The sequence below is a fragment of the Cervus elaphus genome, chromosome 19, assembly GCF_910594005.1.
Source record: "Cervus elaphus chromosome 19, mCerEla1.1, whole genome shotgun sequence".
In the NCBI taxonomy this organism is placed as follows: Eukaryota; Metazoa; Chordata; class Mammalia; order Artiodactyla; family Cervidae; genus Cervus; species Cervus elaphus.
The window spans coordinates 36,907,327-36,934,912 of record NC_057833.1 but is presented as its reverse complement, the minus strand read 5'-3'; the positions used below and the strand labels follow the sequence as shown (position 1 = coordinate 36,934,912).

The 27,586-nt window shown below is 36.0% G+C and overlaps 1 protein-coding gene across 5 annotated transcripts in view; it reads right to left on the bottom strand.

Annotated features, from left to right (window-relative positions):
- Window positions 1-27,586, bottom strand: part of VPS8 (VPS8 subunit of CORVET complex) — a 287,556-nt gene that overhangs the window by 249,630 nt on the left and 10,340 nt on the right. For 3 of the 5 annotated variants that reach the window (XM_043874824.1, XM_043874826.1, XM_043874823.1), the window contains exons 3-11: window positions 27,159-27,227; window positions 21,152-21,282; window positions 15,957-16,050; window positions 13,579-13,611; window positions 12,566-12,620; window positions 8,971-8,976; window positions 4,463-4,587; window positions 3,610-3,696; window positions 1,188-1,255 (exon numbers count right to left, since the gene is read on the bottom strand). In XM_043874824.1, coding sequence (XP_043730759.1) covers window positions 1,188-1,255; window positions 3,610-3,696; window positions 4,463-4,587; window positions 8,971-8,976; window positions 12,566-12,620; window positions 13,579-13,611; window positions 15,957-16,050; window positions 21,152-21,282; window positions 27,159-27,227 — 668 coding nt within the window. Of the gene's footprint in view, window positions 1-1,187; window positions 1,256-3,609; window positions 3,697-4,462; window positions 4,588-8,970; window positions 8,977-12,565; window positions 12,621-13,578; window positions 13,612-15,956; window positions 16,051-21,151; window positions 21,283-21,380; window positions 21,589-27,158; window positions 27,228-27,586 lie in introns of those variants that run through there. The other 2 variants (XM_043874827.1, XM_043874825.1) reach the window with 2 other exon arrangements.

Below are 27,586 nucleotides of genomic sequence, written 5' to 3'. Positions count from 1 at the left end.
AGATCATGGCATCCAGTCCCATCACTTCATGGCACATAGATGGGGAAACAGTGGAAACAGTGGCTGACTTTATTTTGGGGGGCTCCAAAATCACTGCAGATGGTGACTGCAACCATGAAATTAAAAGATGCTTACTCCTTGGAAGGAAAGTTATGACCAACTTAGATAGACAGCATAATTAAAAAGCAGAGACATTACTTTGCCAACAAAGGTCTATCTAGTCAAGGCTATGGTTTTTCCAATAGTCATGTATGGATGTGAGAGTTGGACTATAAAGAAAGCTGAGCGCCAAAGAATTGATACTTTTGAACTGTGGTGTTGGAGAAGACTTTCAAAAGCCCCTTGGGCTGCAAGGAAATTCAACCAGTCCATCCTAAAGGAGATCAGTCCTGGGTGTTCATTGGAAGGACTGATGCTGAAGCTGAAACTCCAATACTTTGGCCACCTGATGCGAAGAACTGACTCATTTGAAAAGACCCTGATGCTGGGAAAGATTGAAGGTGGCAAGATAAGGAGACGACAGAGGATGAGATGGTTGGATGGCATCACCGATTCAATGGACATGGACAGAGAGGACTGGCGTGCTGCGGGTCATGGGGTCACAAAGAGTCGGACACGAGCGACTGAACTGAACTGGTATTTTTCAAACAATTACTTTGGACTTGATCTTGTCAGGAGTCATGTGACATGTAAGAAACAGAGTCCTTACTTTGAAGAACTTTGGAAACAAAATACACATTGAATTTTTTTGTCTTTTTTAACTCAGATTTATAAATGTTCTTACACATATCTAAACAGTCTTTCCCTTTATTTAAAGAGTAAACAGGGCAATTCCAAGGCAAAAGGAACTTTGTACACCTGGTCATTATGGTTATAACCAACTGGGCCTGGGGTCTAAACTGAAATTACTGATATAGTCCAGGATAATAGTTTCTAAGATTGACAGAGTTTAGGAACACTTTGGGGAGAAGGAGTCTAGAATCCCAACTCAGATGTACTGAGACAGAATTTTGGGGGACCAGGAGTGGTGCTCCATATGCTCTATAAGCCTCCCCAGATAAGTGTAATACACAGCCACAACCTATTTACAATCACATGGGTTTTCCAGACCTCTTCATATTCAACTTCAAGTCATTAAATTGGAGCTAATCTTTTCATTTGTCTACAAACATCCAATAGTCTCTTACTTAAACGTCAATTCAAAAACAGAGCCTCCGCTGTCGTTGCAAATTGCAAGAGTTGGATCATCTGTAAACTAAACAGAGAAGGAATTTATTTTCTTAACGATTTTTAAACAACCAGTCAAATGTTAAAAAGGGGAAAAATTATAAAATTTTAAAAACATAAGACAAACACATTTAATAGCATTTGAAATCACCTAGACTGACCTCATTACTCTAAACATAAAAACTTACCCATATTTAGAATAAAAATGGTTCAACATCATTAAAAACTGAGACTTTAAAGAAGTAAAACCACCTCTCAACAGGATAAAAGAAAAATACTAACTATGATTCATAAAAGCCCTAAACTTCTCTACTTGGGTTCTTGTATTAATTTTTTCAAACTTGCTATTAAGCTGAATAGGGTACTTTGGATATACTTACAGAGTATATCCTAGCTCTCAAGAATAAAGGCACACACAGTAAAAGATAATTGATGTATTTGGGAAATAAGTTTGTTAGAATATGTTTTCTGAATAACTGAAGAGTTAATCTACTATATTTAAAGAGTTTAACTTTTTATGCAAGTCTTCCTAAAATGTTCTGCCCCTTCAGTCTTCTTCAATAAAGTATACTTTAGTTACTATTATCTACCCTGGAAAACTCAATAAAGAATGTCCACAATGAGAGACTGTCCCAAGGGCTGATGAGGCCTGGTATATGTGCATGCCAATAGACACCAAATTGAATAACTTTATTTATGTCACTTCCAGTGACTAGTGTCCCTAACCCCAAAGGTTGTAAAACCATCCTAACTGGCATACTTTTGGACTCTTCTGGAATGGCTGAGGTACAGGAGGCTACTATGAAATGCATCTTCCTCAACCACACATAGGCAAAGTAAAGAAGTCCTACACCATGGTTCTCAAAGGCCTAGCTGAGCAGCTGCAAAGTGGAGTGTAGAAAAAATAATGGCATTCATAATTTTTATTTATTTTCTACTTCCTGTGTATGTGTTTTATGATATACTTCAATTTAGTACGGTAGTACATTTAATTTTAAATAAATATTTTATATATATACACACACAGAGACGTGTGTGTGTGTGTGTGTGTATGAATTAAAGCCCAAATTATTATTGATGAGATGTGTAGGGTTAAGTTTGGAATGAGTAAGAGGTTGACGGCTTAAGTAGCCTTTGTCGATAGCAGGCCTCAGAATTACTAAGAAGTGTCTATACTTGTGGCATTCCCAAGCAACACAAGTGTGCTTTCAATGTCAGCTACATTCTTCTGCTTTCATTTCTTCTGCCTTTTTCTCTCTGTCTTTACCTCTTCTGTTTCTTATTGTTTCTCCCAAAGATTTTGCTTTTTTCTGCAAATGAATTGGATTTTCATAAACCACCAAACAAACATTTATTGAGCAACTACTACATGTAACACACAAAAATAAAAGAGAAACAGATCCTGGTTTCAAAGACCTTAATCTATTAAAGGAGATAAGACATAACACAAACAATAACATATTAGAAGTTGGCGCATGCCGTATGAAAACAGGTCAAGATAAACTGCCATGATGTTCAGAAACAGGAGAAATTCTCTCTACTTTTACTTGTCTTGGTTGTTTTCATTGTTACTAAATGCTTCAATGCCACTTTGTCACAAAAGACTTTTTGTGTAACTAACCGAGATGCAGACACATAAACTCCAGATGCTCCCAGACTTTAAAAAGCATATGTATGGATAAGAGAGGTCTGCACAGCTAACTAACCAAATGTGTACATGATTAAAATCCAGAAGACCTGATTTTAGACTTCCCTAGTTATAATCCTGTATATTTTATACTTCTGAACATGGGCTTGACAGTATATGAAAACCAAGGTTCACACTGTATTTATAAAGTAAATGTTACCTAAGGTGGTTTATTTTTTTCAGGCATGTAAGGAGAAAGTCAAGATTCGAACCTTGATGCTTTTCCTTTGGAGGCCTGAAAGAAAATAAACCAAGAAATTCGTTTCTAAACATAATGCAAACCTTGGTTCTTTCACAACCAGTGCCTTGAACTTCAAGTAATTCCCAACAAAGTGTGACAGGGCACACCACCTCAGCAGTAAAATCCTGGTGGACTAAGCAAAAAAGTAAAAAGCCCTTTTAAAGTCTGCACGTGAGTTTTCAGCAGGGTACTGCCTGTCTTTGCTGCCAACCTTTTGTCTAGGATCACTTCAATTTACTCTTTTCTGCTGTATCTACTAGATGTCAATACAACTTATAGCTTAATGTTACCATGATAGCCTGTATCTGGATTTTACTTGGGAAAACATCTTGTTGGGCCAGTCACATAAAAGACAGTTCACTTTCAAGGATTCTGTTTATAAAGAAATCTACTTTAAAATGGATACAAGGGCATAATAATAAAGATTATTAGAAAAAGAAAATAAGAACTGTACCTTAATATGTAATATTGCTGTTCCCGGAGGATGAGCATCTGTTATTGATCTTAGAAGCTTTCCACTGGCCAAATCCCACATAGTGATCTATAAGACAACTAAATGCTTTAAAAACAAATTTATTGCTCTTTTTTGGACTTAAGTATCCTGGCTTTTGGCTGAAATAATCTATTCCTGGTCTATAAACATTACAGACAAAGAACTATAAAGTTAAAACATAACTAAAGGTTGCAGATCCACTAAAGCATGGGGCCCTTATTCCATCTTCATCCTCCCCTCATCCTACCCAGTCTACTTTTCCCTTCAGATTTTAAATCTTATTCTTTTACTGAGAGGTCAAAGAGATTTCTTTAATGAGTCAATGTCTTTAGCACTGGTAAAAATTATAAAAAAGGGCTTATTGCCAAACCAATTAGTGACATGTGAAGTCAAACCAATTAGTGACAGAAGAAGAGAAGAAACAAAACTTACTGCCCAGTTTCAGAAGTAAAAACAAATACCCAATTTGTGTCCAGGGATACAGTTACAAAGCAGAATATACTGTACTTAAAAATCAACAACAATCATCCTCACTACAGAAAGAAAGTACATTTTATATAACAGCCTGGTTGGTTTATAAAAGCTATTTACATATAGGGACATATGAATTGAGATATTAAAAATCATAGACTCTGGCTCAGTCAATAACTTAATTTAAAAATTTGGACAAAAGTCAGACCAAGCAAATTCAGGTTAGCTCTACAGACAGACATATCACTTTATAACATGTTTTTGTCTTCAAGATACTGATCTAGAGACAACAAGTTTAACTCATTTTACACTGTCTTATAGGTAAAACAAAGTTCCTATTTACCTGTCCCTTAGCAAAGCCACAGAGAAGTCTTGAGCAGTCATTGTTGATACTGAGGGCAGAGATAGCTCCATACTGACCTCCAACACTAGTGCTACCCAAGCAGAGTCGCAAAGCTTGATTCTGATCTAAAGAAAGCAATTGATAAAATCAAGTGAAAGAAATAAAGGGGTGACTAAATATGTACATAGCATAGGCTTGTTTTCAAACACTTTGAGGTAGTAAGAATCAAAAGAATCAAATGAAGTTATGTTCATCTTAAAATATATTTATTGAGCACCTACTAGACAGTGGGCATTGAATTAGACACTAAGAATGCAGAAAAAACAATAACTACAAGGAAGCATAATACAAAACTTGCTAATGTTAAAAAAATACTAAGAAAACTGTATCTCTTGGAACAACCAACTAACTTTCATTCTAGAACTGTATTTTTTGCTATTTTTAGAATGCAAGGTACATGAAATACCACCTTTTACAGCAGATTTAAAACTTCAAAAATCAAAATTTATTTGCAGTTTGGCTAAAATTTACATTTATATTATCCCTGAAGGAAAAGATTTACCAGGCAAATGAACAGTATAAATAAAATCATAGGGTATGTTTAAACAACTTAAGAAAATTTTCAAGCATCAACAGCTGATATGCTAAAAGCAAATAATTCAAATCTCTACTAAATTAAGTTACTTAAGGGCAAGGATTCTGCCATCATCACCTCTGATTTCTCTAGGAAGCATTTGGATATTACTAAACTTTATTATCTAATAATTAGAAGAAATTCCTCTAGGGCTTCCCCTGCTGCTGGCACTAAGTCACATCAGTCGTGTCCGACTCTGTGCAACCCCATAGACGGCAGCCCACCAGGCTCCCCCGTCCCTGGGATTCTCCAGGCAAGAACACTGGAGTGGGTTGCCATTGCCTTCTCCAGGGCTTCTCCTAGGCAGTGCTTATTTTATATTATATAGAGCTCATTATTGTACCCACTTGAAAACAATGAAATAAAAATTTTAAACATAAAGCATGTCTACAAACTTTGTTTTTTTTGGGGGTATGGGGAGGGGAACACCAAACTTTAATTGTTTTTTTGGGGGGGTGGGGTGGGGAGGGGAACACCATACTTGCACAATCAGGAGTTCTCTTAACTCCCCCAGCAATTGTGTGTGCTTCCCTTCACTATCTATGTGCGACTTTTTGGAGGTAAATACATCTTACTCCCACTCCTAGACTATGACCTATCTAAGGGCTGAGATCATGAGAGAATTAACATCCCCAGAATGCCTACGGCAGTGCCTTGCACACAGAAGGCATCTGACAATCATCTTAATAGATGCCATATTTACAAATCCTCCTCCCATAAAGGTAAACCCAGTTATCATCAGACAGAGCCTAAAGACATTCATTCCCAAATGCAGGGAATAATACTAGGTAAGCCCTTTTGCCCATCCAAAGTGAATACTGTAAGGATATTTTTCTGTGTTCACAAGCAGGCTTAAATAGCAATCCCCACCCTCCCCAGGAGTTCTGACACAATTAATGTCACAATTAATTAACTGTCTCAGTTCTGACACAATTAGTGGCTGTATCCAGCACACAGAAAATATTTGATGTTTTATGATGTCACTTTAGATCTTAGCCTTCCAAGATGAACATTTGAAAAGGAATAAAATTCATAATATACAAGGTCTGATGTGAAGTCCTATGTTTATTCACATCTAAAATTATCATAAGAACAGATTTTTTCCTTATTTGCTTCCATCCTTACATATATTTTCCTCCCTTTTCCAGTTTAATCCAAACTATTAAAATTGCCTTTTTCCTGACTCTAAATATGACATCACATTTTACTTTGCTCTACTGAATTGCATGCCTAATAGTGTTTTCCATGATCCTTATTTTGTCAGGGCTACTTTATACAGTCAGTAGATGATCCTTATACCCTGTTCTGCAAATTGTCAAGATTCACTGGTTGGGCAACAGTGTTGTATACATACTACCATTGTGTGTCATGTGAGCAGTCCAACAAATGGACTGAAAAAGTAAGAGGACAGAGACAGAAATTTTGCACCAGTCTCAAAAAGTCCATTTAGCCTGGCTGTCTGCCCTCTAGGTCAGAGTAGTGTCAGAACAGCATCTTGCTAAGATCTTTGTAGTCCCTGCTTTGATATCCAAACTACACAGTTCTGATTGACCAGTACTTAAAGACACTAACTATTGCTTTAACAAAGTTCTTACTTTAAATTTGACTATTTAAGTACTCTTATAACTCAGGGATCACCAATTCAATGGACATGAGTTTGAGTAAACTCCGGGAGTTGCTGATGGACAGGGAGGCAGGCCTGGCGTGCTGCAGTCCATGGGGTCGCAAAGAGTCGAACACAACTGAGCGACTGAACTAAACTGGTAATTCAGGGAAAGTAAGCATAGGAGAATTTAAGAGTATGACAAAATAGAGACTAATGGTACCATTAAGAAAAAGAAGTAAAGAGGGAAGGAAAAAGACACAACTAACCTCTACATTAAAAACGCAGAAATGATTCTTTTTCTGACTGTACTAAAAACTAGCTAAGACAGGGACCAAATTGTCAACAGTGTTCACTCCTAAAATATGTACCAAAATTATATCCCACAGGACTCTGCTAATGAAGACTGTCAATTTTTTCCCCTTGACTTTTACAATGTATTCATTATCTTTACAATGTCCCTTTATAAGGTAGCATGGCTGTGAGGTAATGGACAGTGCATAAAATGTAATATAGTTTAACTCCACAAGGATACTTATCAATTCTTATTGGTGTCATTATACATTCTATATTTATGGTGCCATATTAACAAACCTATGCAATTTAAACTAAAATCGGAAAAGACAGAATTTCTGTGGAAAGAAGAAAGCAGGGTCTTATTGAAGAGGTTTCTTCTACTAGAACATGCTGTAGTCCAGATTTTTCTAGACTATTCTGGGGAAAGGTACTTGGTGAAGACAAACATAAAACCTCTTTCAAACAATATCTAAAGTTACACAGAAGGAACAAAAGGACCTGAACAGAAATAAGAAAGGTGAAAATCAGAGCTTTCCATGTTCTACTCCTCCAATGGGGCTCTTGAGGGAAAAAAAAAATGCAAAGAGACTACCGTTTTTCCTATAAGCTTCACAGAGTTGGTACAGAGCTTAAATTTTGTAAATGCCTATGAAAAATATGAAAACTATCCAATGATACACATGCAAAGAATTATTTTAATGATAATAAGCAGCTTATCAATTAAGAGAACTCAAAGCCCAGATACCACAAAAAGCACATCTAAATTGACAGTGCAATGAATTACATCTATTTCTTTATTAGTATACCTTTCAAAATACACTTTACTTAGGGTTGACCTCAGCATATTCCAGGCTTAAGAGTAATGGACTAAGTAACAAAGAAAAGCCATAAATAACATATAAAGTCTACAATAGCCATAAAATCTAAATTTGAACATACTTCAAGAATTTCTGCTCTTTCCACATACCAAAATTAACCTAATGCTCTATTTCTTCACCCCTAATTTAACTACTCCCTAAAGACCATCAAAGAAGGAAATACCTAAATCCTAGAAAGGATCAAAATCAAATTATATGCATTCAGCTCTACTTTTATCACCAGTATTCACCATTCTTCAATACTACTCCTTTGTGCACATTAAAATATTCTCTAAGACCAAAGAAGAAGAAGAAAAGAGAGATTAGGAAACATTTTTCATCAATGTTCATAAAACAGCAGAAGCACTGTATCTGACCATCTAACACACACAGAATTAAAGCTCTCCATTCCCTCTTTAATCTTACTGACTAAAGCCCAGGATACACTGACTCCCCACAGATAACTGGCTATTTTCTAGAATGCAGATGCTTAGGAAGAGTCAATTGTATTCATTTCCAAATCTGTTCATGCCACTATAAATACCACTGCACTTAAAAAATGTTAATTCAACAGTATGTCAACTGATGAAATAAGTGGAAAAGAGCAAGCTGCTATTTCTATGACTGCTGTTTTAGAACCTGGTAAAGATGAGCTGCTCTAAATAACTGTCATGAAGTAAGGTATGGACATGCTAACTGCAGAAAACTGAAAAGTTCTATGAAAATCTAAAATTTGCACACCTCGAGTAATTCACAGGTACCTAAGCTTTTACCTCTTTTGTTTAATTAAAAGTACAAATTTTGCATGACCCATCATTGATGCAGCTTGTGCCAGAAAAGGATGCTGCAGACCGCCAACTGGTAGAAAGAAACTCAAACAGTTTTGGACTGTATAAAAGATTAGAGGAGAAATGAATATTTATTTTCATTTAAAATAAAATATTGAAGGTATGCATATATTTGTAATTTTTAACAATTCTCTAACCAATTTCAATTAGCTGGTTCTTTTCAATAAGCATTTCATAAGAGGGTATCAACTGTAATTGATAACATTCTCTTTCAACAATAAAAAGGTCAAAAGAAAAAGAGTCACTCATGCAAATCAAAATTACTATACCTTTTCCTTTGAATCCATGGAGAAAAGATCAAAAGAAAGAGAAAAGCGAGAAATCAGTTCAAAAGTTCAGAGAAAATACAGGTAAAATTTCAAGAGTATAAGTGGTAAACTTTAGTTATCTGTGAGAATGATACTAAATGTGACTAAATGATATGTCTAGCATTTATAGTTAGCTATTGATTATGGAAATAGAAAAAATTCATAATATCCAAATTTTAGCACAGTAAATCCAAGTCCATTAAATTTGATAAAAACAATTTCAAAAAGATAATCCACTAAGGTACACTAACAACTCAAAAAATGAAAAACTAAAGGGCCTTAGGATAGGGATAGATTTCTGCCGCTGCTGCTGCTAAGTCACTTCAGTCGTGTCCGACTCTGTGCGACCCCACAGACGGCAGCCCACCAGGCTCCCCCGTCCCTGGGATTCTCCAGGCAAGAACACTGGAGTGGGCTGCCGTTTCCTTCTCCAATGCATGAAAGTGAAAAGTGAAAGTGAAGTCGCTCAGTCATGTCCGACTCTTCACGACCCCATGGAATGCTACAGCCCACCAGGCTCCTCTGCCCATGAGATTTTTCCAGGCAAGAGTACTGGAATGGGTTGACATTGCCTTCTCTGCATAATTAGGTAAGAACCAAGATATCACATACCTTTACTTCCTTAAGAATAGGAATTTTACATCATGCTTAAAAAGCTTACAATGATTACTATTCTAATGACCCAGGCCTTCATTCCAAAGAGAATCTAATGGTACTGAAACAAGTTCTTCCTGCTGCACTTTTTCCTATGATCAACAAAGATGTTTAGAAGATCAGATTTAACCCAGACCTCAAATCTAGACACTTAGCATTATTACTCTGCCATTTGTTCCTGACTTTCAAGCAAATTTTAATCCATTTGTTAAAACTCATTGTCCAGATATCTGATTCCTACAAAAATAATAAGCAAAATTTATTAACTGAATGATTAAAAATCCAAACCATAACTAGAATGTTATGATTCTTTCTCAAAATGCTCATTATGGCATACTTTCTTTTTCATGAGACTTTAATGAAAGATTACTGTTTCATCAAATCCACAAGAAAGTTGCTCGGGTCTATAAAAAGTAGAAAGCAGACCCAAGGAAATTAAGGAGACAGCAATGAAAGACAATGTACTCTTCTTCTCCCCTGTTAGCTTTTTATTTTTAAAAGACTTCATTTTAATTTGTTGCAGTGAATTCTACATGGGTTTGATTATAAGCAGGCACATATTCTTAGAACCTTGGGGGGTAAGGAAGAGATATTAAAGCAGATAGAGCTGAGAGAGAGTACTGGTAAGTGGGAACAAAAATAAACATGTTCTGCTGATAGATAAACATATGCATTATATTCTATCCTCGTTCATCTTAGTTCTTGCATTCTTTCCTTTTTGTATCTTGGAATTTACCTCCATTTCTCTCAGAACAGGTGAACAACTTGGAGGGGGTGGAAACATACTGATCTTAGGATTCAGTATACTTTGATTCTGAATTTGACTCTGTACATGTCACTTAACCTCTCCAGTTCTCAAACACCTCATATGTAAATAAGGTGACTAACTAAAAGTCCTTTCAATATTCTTTCCCAAAATTCTATCAATTGAATACCAACCCTGCCCTCATAGGAGAACAAGCATTCTTATACCTGACAGGAGAGCAAGTTGGTAAAACTTGCCTAACTTGCAGGAGGCAGTTAGGCAATATACATCAGAAGCATTTAAAATGTTCATACCCTGACATAAGCAAGTCTACTTTTAGGAATTTGTCTGAAAGAAGTAATCATGTGCACAAAAAATTGCAGTTACAAAGATGGTCATCACTCTATTTTTTTGTTTAGAAACAACCTAAATGTGTTATAGTAGAAAATGATTGATTAAATGGTGAATCCATTTAACAGGATACATGCAGCCATTAAAAATGATGTTACACAGAAACAGACTCACACAGAAAATAAACTTATGGTTACTAAAGGGGAGGGATAAATAGATACAAACTACTGTATGTAAAATAGATAAACAACATAATCCTGTATATCACAGGGAACTATATTCAGTATCCTGTAATTAACCACAAAGGAAAAGAATATGAGAAAGAATATATATGTGTGTATACGTGGGTGCGTGGGTGGGTGTGTGTGTATATATATATATATATACACACACACATGAATTGTATCACATTGATGTACACCGGAAACTAACCCAACACTATAAATCAACCATACTTAAATTTAAAAAAAGCTAATAACACAGGAAAAAAGATATTACAGATGATTTTAATAATTACATAGAAAAAAGTTCATTATAATGAAAAAGCAGGTTACAAATTAACATGATCCAATTTAGGGGGTGCACATATGTATAAATATGTACAGGGAAAAAGATTACAAGGTCATATAAAATTTTAGGAATTATTTCTGGATGGCAGATTTTGGTTTATCCTCAATCATTTGCTCATCTAAATTTATTATGAACACATATTATGGAATAAGGGAAATTATTAAAGAATCAATTCTAAAGTTCTCTCTAGAGAATTGTATTTTTTGTTTCCATTCTTCTCATCCCTAGACAAAAATTCGTATCCATCACCTTTGAAAAGACTAGATGTTAAAATCACATGATGAATAGGCTTCTGATATAATAGAAAACTTGGAAGTCAAATTATTCAAAAACAAAGGAAAATGACTAGTTATTCACTCATGATAAAGACACAAGGCCCACAAAGATCAAATTATGGTTCTGCTATTAAAGTGTTCCCAGGTGTTCCATAAACAATATTCTGTAGCATCCTTACTAAAATACAGTGTCATCAGGAATTCCATTTGAGAGAGTTCCAAAAGCTTTAAAAATCCGTGAGAACACTAAAAATGACAGGAAAACATTTTCTAGTAGTATTTAAACAGAACAAAATGTTTCGCTCATAGTACTGAGGGCAAAAGCAAAGAAAGATGAAAAATCAGAGTTATTTAGTCTCACGGAGGGGAAAAAAATGAAAATACTTAGGATTATCACGTACTATAAAAATAAAACTAACAAAGTTCTCGTCTCAACCCAAAAAATAAAGTGATTATGAGCTAAAAAGCTTTCAGTTTAGAGGGATTTACAATGTAAATGAAAAAACCTTACTGTCAGTTAAGAGTTACTGAAAATGACTGAGAAAGCCTGGAAATCTTTCCCTGAAGATCTTTTCAAATACTTACTACTCAGATATGATTTAGAATAAAAAAATTAAAAAAAAAAATTACCATCACCACAAACCAGAGGCAGACAAAATGACAAACCTTGTCACTCTCAACTTTACGTTCTTTTTGTCTAGGTCTGCAGAGAGTCAAATGGTGTATATGATATGGTATGATAGCTTATACATTCATAAAGAAGAAAGTAAACTTGCAATGAACAACAAAATGAAGCTGAGTCAAGCGATTTTTAACTATAAAAATGCTGACTGCTACCCTTCAAGTTTTTCTGGCATTTTTCAGAAAAATAAAGTTTACTATAAAAACTGTGATTAAGAGACATTATCTTTTAAAAAATTCAAAATACTTAATATTTAAAATAAGCGGCTAGAAAATTTACCAAATATTAAGGCCAATCCATGAGATGTACCCACTGCTATCAAACTGGATACTGCCTGAAAACAAAAGAGAAGATTATATTCTAAAACATTACATCAAGGATCTTGAAATAATCAGAATTAACTTTGTTGGTCTTTCCTCTAGACACAAGATAACATACCAACTACTATAAATACGGAAAATTTCATCTAGGAGGCAAAATGCAAGATAAAACACAGAACATCTTATTTCCTGGCATCCCTCTAAATTTACTCTAAGGGTAACAATACTAAAATATCGTATGTTCAACATTATAGGCAAAAACATGCCACTTAACTTCCTCTAAGGCAATTTAAAATAAAAAAAGTTCAAGGGTCCAGACAAAGTAAAGGCACTTATGCTACCCAACCAAGAGCCTCTTATAAGGTGTGGGAAAAGGACAGGAAAGACCTTCCCCAGCTCATTCACAAGAGCCAAAAGGCGCCAGAAATACGCAAAACTCAGCCCACTTCCCTCACCAACTGACTAATGAGAGAGCTACAGGAGGCAGCTGGAAATAGTTGAAAATAGAAAAGAGGGCACTAGTGTGCTTTCAATATCCCCAAGTTCTCTATAATCACCCCCACAGATTTACTATTTGGCAAGCTCGGCAATGGAGTTCAGAGCTGTTAAATGTACTATTTACCACAAAGTGATTTTACTGAACACTGTTTCCACTCCCTATAACCAAAAGGAGGTCAAGTCACAGAAGGAGCAAATGTACTTGGGCAGGATAGTACCACATAAAATAAATCTGGAAATGGGCTAATCAGTATTCCATTATCTGCATCTCAAAAAACAAAACTGAAGAGTAACAATACACTAGAAAGAAAGAGAATATTCAACGCAAATAAATTTTAAATGATTACCTACAGTAAATGACATATGAATTTATTCTCATAAAATGTATGTAATAACTGAGTATCAGAAGAATAAATCTAAGAAAACCTGGTAATAGAAAGCTTACCTTTGAAAGATTATTTAAAGTATACTTACAATTGCTGTAGGCAAGCCAGCATCTACTTTGTCCTAAATAAAAAAAAAAAGTATTTGAAAAGATATTTCCACTTTTAAACAAAAAAAAAAATGGTATAAGGCCCTCTCTTTACATATATAATTCAGACAAGAGGTGGAATCATCACTTTTGCCCCCAACTACATAATTTTAGCACTGATGTTACAGCTTAGGATAGTGATTCTCAAAAGTCAAGGAACATTAGAATCACCTGGAATATCTGTTAAAATGCAGATCCCTAACTACACTGCTAGAACTAGATTCCAAGTCAGTAGGTCTGGGATAGTCCCCAGGAAACTGCTTTTTCTTAGGAAATTTTTATGCAATGGACACATTTTACAAAATCACTATCTTAAGATATCTCCATTATCTTTGGTAATCATAAAATGATAAATACACTTTAAAGTTAATTTAAGTCCATTTTAAATATAATCCCATGTCATATTACTTTGAGGAGGATTCCAAAATTAAACAACAAAGTTCACAACTCCAAAAGTTTCATCTCTCCTAAGTGTTCTCCAGGAACAGACTACAAGGCTATGATGGTCAACACCCTAGGAAGCCCTAATAACATCACTATCCACATGGCTGAAGGCATTACTAAATAGCCATTCAGAGGAGATACCCCAAAATATAACTAGCTTTACATGTTAATAAACCAACCATCACAGAAAAGCATACAATTTAAATTGAGCTGGTAATCCAAAATTAGAAAAACAAGGTATGAAGACTGTCACAAGAAAAGCAGTTTTCATTTTAACATACCAAAGGAGCTCAGCCATGGCAATGAAATAAGAACAGAATGCAAACACTCTGGGATTTATTAGAATTTTTCCCTCCTCTTCAAGAGAAAAGAGAAACCCTTTTAAATAACAGATTTATCTAATCATTGTTCAATGTCTGAGTTTTAGTTCAGTCTCCATTATTCAAAATATTTTTAAAACTGCACAGGTGGGTCAAATGACTGTTCTGGTTCATCTTGATTTTGAAAGGAATGAATTTCATCACCTACATAAGGATTAAATTCAGAAAACGTCATGGAAATGTAATCCTCAACAGGTGGTTCCCATTCTAGCAAATATGAGTTACTCTCCACCTAAAAGAGGAAGGACAATTGCCCAGGTTTCCTCCATTGCTTGCCTATCTCTCTATTTAAATTGACTTCATGATATATGAGCGGGGCCAGGGTATACCAAATGCCCACAGAGAACACTTCCTTTTTTGTTGTTTTGGGGGTTTTTTGTTTGTTTGTTCTGGTTTTTTTGCAGGGGTGGGGGAGGTTCTGCAATAAGAGCTTTCACTGATAAACCTAAAAATTACAATGTGGCTATGGTGTCATGATTCACTTCTGTATTAATCTCTTACACTCATAAAAAATAAAACTTTGTCCAAATTGAATATGCAAAACACTAATTAAACTCCATGAAAAGAACATAAAAACATATCAAAGTTCCTGGGATATGAATCACTATTATCAACATCATTATTATTACTATTATTTACAGAATCTATATATTGAATTCAGAAAACCAAAACCTAAAGACTATGTGAAACTTAGTCTTGGCCTTTGGCCTTGAGGCCAAAGGAAAATTTGATAAACATACCAGAATCAGCATCTCTTGTCTTAATGGACTATTAAATATTTTTGCACTAATTCAGTGCTCCAAACCATTTTCAAAACAGACACAGATACTCTGTTCCAGCCATTACACACTGGCCACTTTCACCAATACCACCCCCGTTTCACAACAAAGGCAGCACTAGACTTGGAGCCAAAAACCCCCAATTTTGAGTAATTGCTCTGCTATCTTCTAACCCAATGATGTAAGACAAGTTAACATCACCTCTCTGAGTCCGTCTTCTCATTTGTAAAATAGGATATGGCTTTCCCTACTTTCAAAGTTGTAAGAGTATATGAAATAAGGTACATGAAAAGACTTTTGTGAATTATAAAAACATCACTCAGTTGTAAAAGATTCTGATCAATCATTCCTCCATATGAAAACACTAAAAAAAAAAAAAAAATCACTCCACCTCAACCAAATACACAAGATGGCAACTAAACTGAAAAGGAATTTAAAGAAAAGGCAGATAGTGTTTCTTTTAGGCTTGCTGCCATATTTCATTTAGGCACACCCGAGACTCCGGGCAGACCTTTATTTCATGGCTGCACTAATTTCTATGTCAAGATGTGTAGCTATGTCTTATGAGTCAAAAATAATCACACAAAACCCATGAAAGCCAGGTTCTGTTTTTCTTAAGCCTCGGGCCAAGAGAAGTGCCGCGCTGTGTTTTACGCTCATTCCTGCTTCATTATGCCATTGCAGGCTATAAAGCTGGGGAGAGAACAAAATACTTACAGCTGCAGACACTATCTGGGCAGAAATCCCCTTCAAAAGTGAATGTCGCATAACTGATCCATGGAGCGAAAAAGAATCAGGTAATCTCTTCTTTCTTTAAGGAAAAAAAAAAGGAAAACGTTTAAGAACAGAAAATAAAAACTGAAAAGGCAAGGTCTTTAAAGCTTTGAAAGAAGAAAAAGTAAATAAAAACAAGAAAAGCAGAAAGCAATACTGTATTAATTTGTTAGCTCTGTTTTCTGAAGAGGTATAAAATCTAACAGTCTCACATTAAAATGTTATATTAAATTTACACTGAACCTCAGAGAAGCACAGCAGGAAAATGAATAAAGCCACCATCTCTTCTTCACAGATTCAACCTATTCCTTGCTCACCTTAATAACTACAGCAAAAGGCTCTGCTACTCACCAGAAGGTCGCCTATAGAGAAGCCCTGCTTACAGGTCTACATCACCTCAGCTGCCTTCCACCTCTGCAACCATTCCTGCCCTACTGTTGTCTCTAACGACCCTCTCATTCTCCCAACCAACTGCCTCAAATTTCCTATTCATTACTCATTCTCTGATGCTCCTACTAACAGCTCCTTTCACTTACCCTACTCATCACTGTACAAAAAATACTTCTTTACGCTTTTACCAAACACTGAACACCTACTCGATATGACTAAAAGTATGTTCTGGGGATACAAGAACAAAAAGCTCAAAGTTCCCACTCTCGAGGATCTCATATCCTAGCTAGAGGGACTAATGAGTAACTCACTCAAATTAAAGGATAAATGTTAGAAAAGAAAAATGAATAAAGTGTGACAGAAACAAAATAAAGAGTTTAATTCTGTTTATTAAGGGGATATCAGGGACAACTATAGAAAAGAGAAGACATCTGATCTCGCCTTGATGGATAACTAGGAGTCTGTCGGACAAAAGAAAAAGCACAAGCAAAAATATGAAGATGTAATGGTGTACAGTGTGTGGGGGGAGTGTGGGTACACAAAAGGCATGGGCCAGGAGGCAGAAGTGGGAGTGCTCAGCATTTATGTTAAAATAGTAAGCAGTCTTCAGACTGACACCACGCAAAGCAGTTCGGACATTACTATGAGGGCAAAAAGATGACACCACAGCTTTTAAGCAGGTTAATGACCAAATCATCAAAAACATTTAAGTTATTGTGATTCCATACAAATTTTAGGATTGCTTTTCTGGAAAAATGTCATTGAGATTCTGGTAAGGACTGACCTAAATCTATACATAGGTAGGAGTAGTATGAACATTTTAATTAATCCATGAACATGGAAAAGCTTTCCATCTATTTGTCTTCTTTAATTTCATTTATCAATGTCTTTTACCTTTCAGTGTACAACTCTTTCACCTCCTTGTTCCTAAACTTCTTCCTAAGTACTGCAATGCTTTTGTTGCTGCTGTAAATGTGATTTTTATTATTTTTTATATACTTCACTGTTAGTATATAGAAACACAACTGATCTCAATCAGCCAAAGTAATCTGAAGAAAAAAGAAAAAAGCTGCAGGCATCACACTTTCTGATTTCAAACTGTATTACAAGCTACAGTAACCAAAACAGTATGGTACTAACATTAAAAAAGACATAGATCAATGACCAGAATAGAGCACAGAAATAACCACTTGCATGTACAGTCAACTAATATTTGACAAAGGAGCCAAGAACACTCAATAAGGAGAGAATATTCTCTTCAACAAATGGTGCTAGGAAAACTGGGTAATCACATGCAGAAGAAGGAAATCATATCTCTGTCTTATACCACTCACAAAGATTAAATGGATTAAAGACTTAAACACAAGACTTCAAACCACAAAACTCTTTTGAAAAAGCAAACAGAAAAGCCCCCTGACAGTGGTACTGGCATAGATTTTTTTCGTTATGTATGACACCAAAAGCACAAGCAACAAAAGTGAATATACATATGATATACATAAATACATATATATATATATATATAAATTGGACTATATCAAACTAAAAGGCCTCTGCACAGCTTAAGAAGCAATCACAACATAAAAGGCAACTATGGAACAGGGAAAAATATCTGCAAACCCTTAACCCCATAATAACCAATATATAAAAAGAACTCTTACAACTCGGGAGCAAAAAAACCAATGGGCAGAGGACCTAAATAGGTATTCTTCCAAGGAAGACATACAGATGGCCAATAGGTCCATGAAAAGGTGCTCAACATCACTAATTATCAGGGAAATGCAAATGAAAACCACAATGAGATACCACCTCATACCCATTAGTATGGCTATTATCAAAACAATAAAAGATAAGTGTTGGTGGGGATGCAAATAAAAAAGAATCCCTGGACACTGTTGGTAGGGATGTAAATGGTGCAGCCACTATGGAAAATAGCATGAAGGTCCCTCAAAAAATTAAAAATAGAACTACCATGTGATCCAGCAATCCTACTTCTGGGTTTACACCCAAAGGAAAAAAAATCACTACCTTTTAAAAAGCAACTCACAGAAACAGAGACTAGAATAGTGACATCCGGGGGCTGGGGGAAATACAGAGATGCTAGTCAAAGGATATAAACTTACAGTTTTTAGATGAATAAGTTCTGGAGATCTAATGTACAGTGTGATGACTATCGCTAACAACACTGTTAAATACTTGAAAGTTACTAAGAAAGTAGATCTTAGATTTTCTCACTCCAGAAAAAAATTATAATTATGTGAGGTGGTAAAGGTGTTAAGTAACCATTCTGTGCTGATTTAATCATTTCGTAATATACACATATCAAAGAATTATACTGTATACCTTAAATCTACACAGTACTGTATATCAATTATATCTCAATAAAGTAGAACAAAGTTCAGTTGTAGAAGAAACTGATGAACAAGTTAATATAACCAGCCCTGGCCCCTATTTCACAAGAGTCGACAACCTAAAGAATACAGCCCTGATACAGGCAAAATTTAAGAAGTTGAAGAAAAATACACTGACAAGTTATCAACATTAAAGTTACACATGAATTCAATAAAGCATTTACATTATGCTTCCTCCACTTCTCTTTCCTTTTCATGTGCTCTCCAAGAATGTGGAAGGTGAAAGCAGCCAAAATGAAGCTATTTAGGGTTAGAAGTTCTTTTCCCAAATCTTTAATCATCTTTGCAAGTCTCCTCTGAACCCATTCCAAGGGAATGAAGAAATGCTGGAGCTGTCCTTAGACAGCGGGAGGAAGGCGGTGGAGGAAGGAGTGGAGGGAACAGAAGGCTGGTGAGGTGATTCCCACCACCTTTCCCACACATCTCCACATTTCCACCACGGACACTGCACCAGGTCTGATGTGTGCGCCCTCTAAAGGCTCTCCTGCTTCTTGGGACTCCCGGGCTATATTCAGCTTCCTACCGAGGGCTTCCCAGGCGGGGCTAGTGGTAAAGCATCCGCCTGCCAATACAGATGATCCCTGAGGCGGGAAAGATCCCTGGAGTTGGAAATGGCACAGCACTCCACTATTCTTCCCTGAAAATTCCATGGACAGAGGAGCCTGGTGGGCTACAGTCCATGGAGCTGCAAAGAGTTGGACACAACTGAGTGACTGAGCACACACCCTGGAGGTGCATAAGACTGACATGGTATCCACCTTCTTATTCTCTCCTCTCAACAGTACCAAAATCTTCAGGGTCTAAGAAGCATTTTATTTCCACTTAAGCGGCCCTCTACTTTCTATGCAGGGCTTCAGCAGACCATATTGTATGCAAGTGTGATTTAAACGAATACTTACCAGAGAGCCAGAAATAAACCCATATACCTACAGTCAATTAATCTTCGACAAAGAAGGCAAGAATATAAAACGGGGGGGAAAAAAAAGTCTCTTCAGCTTAGTGGTGCTGGAAAAGTTGAACAGATGTATATAAAGCAATGAAGGTAGAACACACATTTTCATCATGCACAAAAATAAACTCGAAATGGCTTAAAGACTTAAACATAAGCCATGACACCACAGAACTCCTAGAAGAGAACACAGGCAGGACATTCTCTGGCATAGATCGCACCAATGTTTTCTTTGGTCAGTCTCCCAAGGCAAAAGAAATAAAAACAAAAATAAACAAATGGGACATAATAAAATGTACAAGCTTTTTGTACAGCAAAGGAAACCTTAAACAAAACGAAAAGATAACCTATAGAATGGGAGAAAATATTGGCAAACAATACACCCAGCAAGGGTTTAATTTCCAAAATATATAAACAGCTCATACAACTCAATAACAACAAGAAAAACCAATCGAAAAATGGACAGAAAACCTAAACAGACATTTCTCCAAAGACATACAGATAGCCAACAAACACATGAAAAGATGCTCAACATCACTATTAGAGAAATGTAAACTAAAACCACAATGAGATACCACCTCACACCAGTCAAAATGGCCATGATTAAAAAGTCTACAAGTGTTGGAGAAGGTATAGAGAGAAGAGAATGCTCCTACACTGTTACTGGGAATGTAAGTTGGTACAGCCGCTGTGGAAAACAGTATGAAGGTTCCTCAGAAAACTAAAAATAGAATTACCATATGATACAGCAATCCCATTTTGGGGCATATAGTCAGACAAAACTATAATTCAAAAAGACACATGCACCCCTATGTTCTTAGCAGCACTACTCACAAGACCCAAGACAGGGAAACAATCTAAATGTCCACTGACAGATGAATAGATAAAGATGTGGTACCTACATACATTGGAAGACTACTCAGTCATTAAAAAAAAAAAGAATAATGCCATTTGCAGCAACATGGATGCAACCAGAGATTATCATACCAAGTGAATTAAGTCAGAAGAAGAAAGACAAATACCAATATGAGATCACTCATGTGGAATCTAAAATATGGCACAAATCAATCTATCTATGAAACAGAAAGAGACTCACAGACAAAGAAAACAGATTTGTGGTTGCCAAGCGGGTGGAAGGGTGGGGGAGGGATGGACTGGGAGTGTGCGGTTAGTAGAATTACATAAAGAATGAATAAACAACAAGGTCCTACTGTATAGCACAGGGAACTACATTCAATATCCTGGGATATTGGAAATATCCTGGGATAATGGAAAAGAATATGAAAAAGAATGTTTGTATATGTATAACTTAGTCACTCCTGCTACACAGCAGAAATCAACACAACTCTGTATTTCAACTATAACTTTTTAAAAAAAAGAATACTTACCTTTTCAAGTTGGTCCTGTCACCACTATCTGAGCTTGCCACAGATGAAGTATCGTAAGAGTGAGAATCAATAGTGTCAATGTTTAACAATGTAGGATCTTCAAGAACAAAAGATTCATCTTCATCATCAGTCTAAATTAGAAGAACATGGATACATAAATTCAAAAGCCCAAATACTCTATAAGTCAAACAGGCATTAATGGGTTTCTGCTAAATAAACATATGCTTACTCTATTTTTCACCCCTTTTCCGTGCACTGCTATTGACCAGAGAGGCAGAGTACAGAATTAAATTTCAACTCTAGGTATCTCTCCCTACTTTTTTCACTCCAAAAACTTATTTCTTATAGCTGAAAGACGTAGGAGCAATTATGCAGATTATATTTTTAGTTGCCAAATATTTCTTCATATTCAAACCTGTCTAGGTGCTTTACTAGTTAACTAACAGCCAATGGCTGACTGAAGAAAATAAACACCACCTGACTATAAACAGTATACCTTAACAAACATGACAAACAGAAGAAAGGCATTCTGGGTTGGAAACAGCATGTACAAACACAGTGATTTCATAATATGAATTGTGCCAATGAAAAAGGAAGTAGTCTAAGATGAGCGGAGTATACAAGTAGGAGTTGGAGATGATCCTAGAAACATAAGCTAGGACCCACACTGTAAAAAGGTTTATATTTCATTAAGCTAGGTGACAGGAGGTCCCACATTCACCACTGTATTCCTAGTGCCTAGTACAATGCCAGACACATAATCAGTACTCACTTACTTAATAAATTAATGTACTGCATACAGCAGGCAGTTGGAAGGCAAGGAGATCTCTAAGAAATCGACACATGATGAGAATCATGTTTAAAAAGATAAATGGGGCAGAATGAAGATGAATGAGAGCAGAGGGGAAGACTGGGGCAGGGAGACTAATAAGAACCAGGAAGAAGGCTACTGCAACGTCAAGGAAAGACAGAAGAGTTCAGTCTAGGAATGCAGCCGAAGGGGTCAAGAGAAGGAATAAGGAGACATTATTGAGGTAAAGTTAAAGATTCCTGCTTACCATTTAAACAGTGTTTTGTGGGGGGTGAAGGGGGTTAAGTTTAAGAAAGCCAAAAAAGATTCCAAGGATTCTAGCTACAGCAACTAGGCAAAAGGTAATACTACTAATTGAGATAAGAAAGAACAGCAGATAAAGCAAAATGAATCTAGCTTCAAACAAGCTGATTCTAGGCAGCAAACGTTAAGACAAAAAAGTTCTGATCATACCTTCAGTTTCAGCTGGACTACCTTCTCCCTTATTTCGATCCACGTTAAGACAGCAGTCCACACTCCACTTTCTCGACCCATTACTGGCTACTGACTACTATTCTTGAAGTTACCAGTCAAATCTGCTGGCCTGTTTTCCTTTAGCAAGCTACTGCCCCATATGCATCAAGTAATACCACTGGCCAAGCCTCACTTCTGGAAATTTTCTCTTCCCTTGGTTTCCAATACATCACTTATTTACTGTTCCTTCAACTTATGTGGCCTCTTCTATTAGTCATGTTCTCTACTTTCTTTTCAACCCAACCTTTGAGTGATTTTGTTCCCAGGATTATATTCTTGGCTCTTGTCTCTTCCTACTTCACAAACTTTCTGTATGAAAAAGCGAATCCACACCTATAGCTTCAAATACCATGTCATGCTAAGGACTCCAAAATCTATATCTTTAGTACCAACATTTCTCTTGACGTTTAGGCCACATTTCCAACTGTTTTACAGATATCTCCACACACAAATGGAGTGCTAAGAACAGGATGAAGGTTTGCAAGGAGTTACTGTTACTTGAGAGCTGTGCAAGAATGGAAGGACTGCCTTAGGGAAAGGGAACGGAAACAACTCATAAATGAAATGCAGAACCAGGTCTTAAGCAAGAGAGTCAGCTAGAATCTTATTTGATTTTCTTAAGCAGCCCAGGGATATAATTAAAGAAAATAGATTAGCTAAATTAAGCCAGGGTTGAGGGCTTACGGGATTAAGCGGGAGGAAAAAAAATGAGGAAGATAATTAAGGGTATCAGTGAGGCTGAATTTAAAATTACTAGCTTCACGGTGTGTGCTGTGCTTAGTCACTCAGTTGTGTCGGACTCTTTGAGACCCCATGGACTGCAACCCTCCAGGATCCTCTGTCCATGGAGATTTTCCAGGCAAGAATACTGGAATGGGTTGCCATGCCCTCCTCCAGGGGATCTTCCCAACCTAGGAATCAAACCAGGGTATCCTGCATTGCAGGTGGATTCTTTACCAACTGAGCCACCATGGAAGCTACATGGTAGAGATATCAATTCTCACAAACTGATGTGCAGAATTTATACAATCCTATCAAATTTCACCTGGTGTGTGTGTGTGTAAACCAATAAAGTGATTCTAAAACTTATGCAGAAATGCAAAAGACTAAGAATAAGCAAGGCAATCTTAAAGAACAACAACAAAGCTGCAAGATTTGAACCTACTAGATATCAAGACCTATTATAAAGGTTCAAACGGACTGTGATATTGGGGCAAGTACAGAAAGACCAATGAAATCACACCCACCATATACAATCACCTGATTTAAAACAAAAAGTGACACCACAGAAATGGTGCTCAGTAAGTGCTGCTGCCTCATACCTCACACTATCACACACACAAATTTCACATGAACTGCAGATCTAATGTAAAAGGTAGAACATAAAGATTTTAAAATAAGACAGCATCAACATAACCTTGAAATTTGCAAAATTTTCTTCAATAGGATGCAGCAAAAAGCTAACAAAAATGGAAAAACTTAGTAAGCTGAACTACTGCTAAGACCTTCTGCTCATCGAAAGACACCATTAACTGAGGGAAAAAGCCCACAGAATGGAAGAAGATATTTGCAATACATACATCTAATAGAAAGCTTATATACATCACATATAAAGAACTCCTAAAAATACTTTAAAAATCAACTCAACAGAAAAAGGGCAAAAGACATGAGAAAGCAATTCACAAAAGAGATATCCAAAAGGCTACAACATATGTCAAGGAACACAATTTCATCAATCTTCAGGGACATTCAGATTAAAACTCTGATGTGATGCTACTACACACCTATTAGGTACGAATGGTTAAAGTGAAAAAGAGAAAAAATAAAAAGTTGATGAAGATATGGGAACCGTATCTTCATATATTATATGTTATATATATGTATTACCATATATATGCTATGGTAATATATATGGTAATATCATATATAACCATATCAGGTTATATATATAACCATATCCATATATTGCTGCAGAAAGCATACACTATCACAACCACTTTGAGAAACCTGTGGCAGTATCTACCAAAGCTGACCATGCCCATATCTGATGACACAGCGATTCTACTCTGAGGTACATACCCAGAAGAAATGTGTGTGTGTATGTGAAAACATGTGTATAGGTACCTAAAGACATGCATAAGAATATTTACAGCAGCACTTGTCAAAGTGGCCAGAAACTGGATATTATAAAACTGCCCATAAACAGTAGAATGAATAAAAAATGGTATGTATTTTACACAGCAATGGGAATGGATGAATAACTATATGCAGGAAAATACAAATGATCTAAAAACACAATATTAGGGGAAATAAGTCAGACAAACAAAGGCATATATTGTATAATTCCATTTTTAGGAAGTTCAAAGCCAACAAGCCAATCAATGCTGGTAGAAGTCAGAACAGTGATTATCCTGGGTTCGATACTAAAGGAGCACAAGAGGAGTTTCTGGGGTGCTAGCAATGCTTTATTTCTTCAGATGGACTCCAGTTACATGAAGAATTCTGTTTGTGAAAATTCACCAAGCTGTACACTTTTTCTTTATGCATGTGATATCTCCATTAAAAGTTCAGAAGAAAAAAAAAAAAAAAAGTTCAGAAGAAATATCCAGCTGCAAGAGCCAACAGCAGAACTGAAGTTAGGGCTACTCTCAAACACTGGAGACTAAACAGGATCAAGAAACTTGGTCCTCAGGAGGTCAAAGAGGAGGTTTAATGGAAGGGAGAGAATGTAGGAATGGGGGATGATTATTATTAGAGAATGGAATTTCAAGATTAAAAACCTCAGAAGTAGCACAGTTTCAAAGGATGACAAGGCCTAGTAACATTATTTCATGACCTAAGTTCTGAGATTTAGCATGTCTCAGTAATCTCTAACTTTCTGTAAAATAGATGTTCACTTCTTCCCAGCATCTCTTCAGGTTTATTTATTAAATTTTATAGGATATAATACCCACATATCCTGGAGCAAGTGCTTATTTACACTTTCTACTTTTGTCCCTTTTCTTTCTTAAAATCACTCTTCAATACTTCTTCCCTTTTTAGTCTTCATAATGTCCTTCAATTTATTTTTATTTTCTCTTGTCCACCTGTTGAGCTCCCTGATGGTGTGACAGCCAGCCAATTTCCAGTCCTATTTTTCTCTCAAAATCAGAGACAATCACATAGCACTTGATAATCACAGTACTTAACACTGTGACCCAAATGCACAAGGCACCCAAATTAGTGAGGAAGATAACAGTGACATCTTCTCGGTTAACCACTAGTGATTACTATACTTACTGATACCAGTAGGTATGTAAATTCTGCAAAGATAGCTTTCCTTCATTATAAACTATAGCCTCACTCATAAGAGCATTACTTTGACATTAGTGTTCAAAGATGTACAAACAGGGCTTTGTACACATCCTCTAAGACTACTGTTAGTTCTCACTTTGTAATTGAAATAATTATGTGATTAACATCATGTTATGAAAACTGACAAATTAATCTCTTCATCTCTAAATGAAAGATTTCCTCTCTATTAGAAAGCAATAAATAAATATGACTTTAACAGGATAGTCTCTCATTGACCAAAGCCTTCTTGGTCAAAATTATAAATGCTCAAGTCTTCTTAATACAGATCAAACATAACATTTAAAAATATATTCAAAGAAACAGCAATATCAAGCTGATATTTTAAAAGAATAAAAGATATAATTCATAGAGAAAGTAGTTTGCATCCTATATAGTACCGCCTATAAACCTAAAAGTATAGATAAAGAAGTAATAAAAGGGCCAGAGCCAAAAAAAAAAAAAGCAAACCAGGGCCCAACCCCACCTATGGGGCCAGTGGGCATTTCTGTTGAGGAATCTTTGCATCATTATCTTTTACAAAACATAACTATGGATCTGAAATAGATTGTTAAAAATCTTTCTCAAATTAGGAGCTAAAACTTCCGATGGGAGTCTTAAGCAAGTTGTTAAAAGATCAAGAAGAATGAGTTGAAGAATTGTCAGCAGATGCAGGGTACAAAAAAGCTAGCACACTTCATTAACATGTACTTCCAAAGAGCTCCTTTATAAAGCCTTTATGATCTGCTAATTCAGAAAGTAACATCATTTCAGAGCTCTGAGAAACTTTTTAATCAAAATGGTATTCACAAGATAAACATGGCGGCTTCATTTTCTTTATATAGAAGGATGATGAAATGCATTACAAGGCTGCAGATGCTCTTTTGTATCTCCTGAGGACGAGCTATTTGAACATCGCTGGTAGAGATGACATTATCAAAACATAATACAAATCTCAAAAGTATCATGAATTTAGTATTTCAACTCACTTAATAAAACATTTCTTTAGTAGGCCCAAGTATGAGGTATTGTCCTGGGCACAGAGATGAACAAGACATGGCTTCTGCCCCTGAAAAGCTCACAATCTAGAACTTTCTGCAATAATGGAAATACTCTTGGCATCTATGTTGTCCACTACAATAGCCACTAGCTACATGTGACAACTGAGCACTTGAACTGTGCCTTGTACAACTGAGCAAATGGATTTTTAATTTTTCTTTAACTGTAATCAGTTTAAATTGCCACATGTGACTGTTGGCTCCCGTATTGGACAATGCAGATCTGGAAACATACACTATAACCCAGAAGTATTCAAATCAACATGATAAACAGTGATTGTTAATATATACCTACTTCATTTAGTATGCTTTCCAGTGTTGGAGGAGTATCAACCTGAGGAATATCAAACTCCTTATCATCAATCTAAAAAGAGAAAAGAAATTAATGCTCACATAATAATGCTTTCTCTCTTATAATTGGGAGGGTGTTTTGATTGATTAGAACCATTATCAATTAGAAGACAAACAGACCACCAAACTCTTCTCACGGAAAGCCAACTCAATAATTCATGATATTAAGGGTCAGGTCAAAAAACTACAGAACTGTTTCCCTTTCTATCCACATATTCAGAGTTTATCAAGAACAAATATGCACTGATGGCAACATCCTAACAATCCTTTCCAGAAAGCTTCTGTTGAAGGGCTTTGGCATCTGCTTTCTTAAACAAAACAGCATTTCTTACGACAAACCCTAAACTTCTAAGTCATAACAGATATACAAAG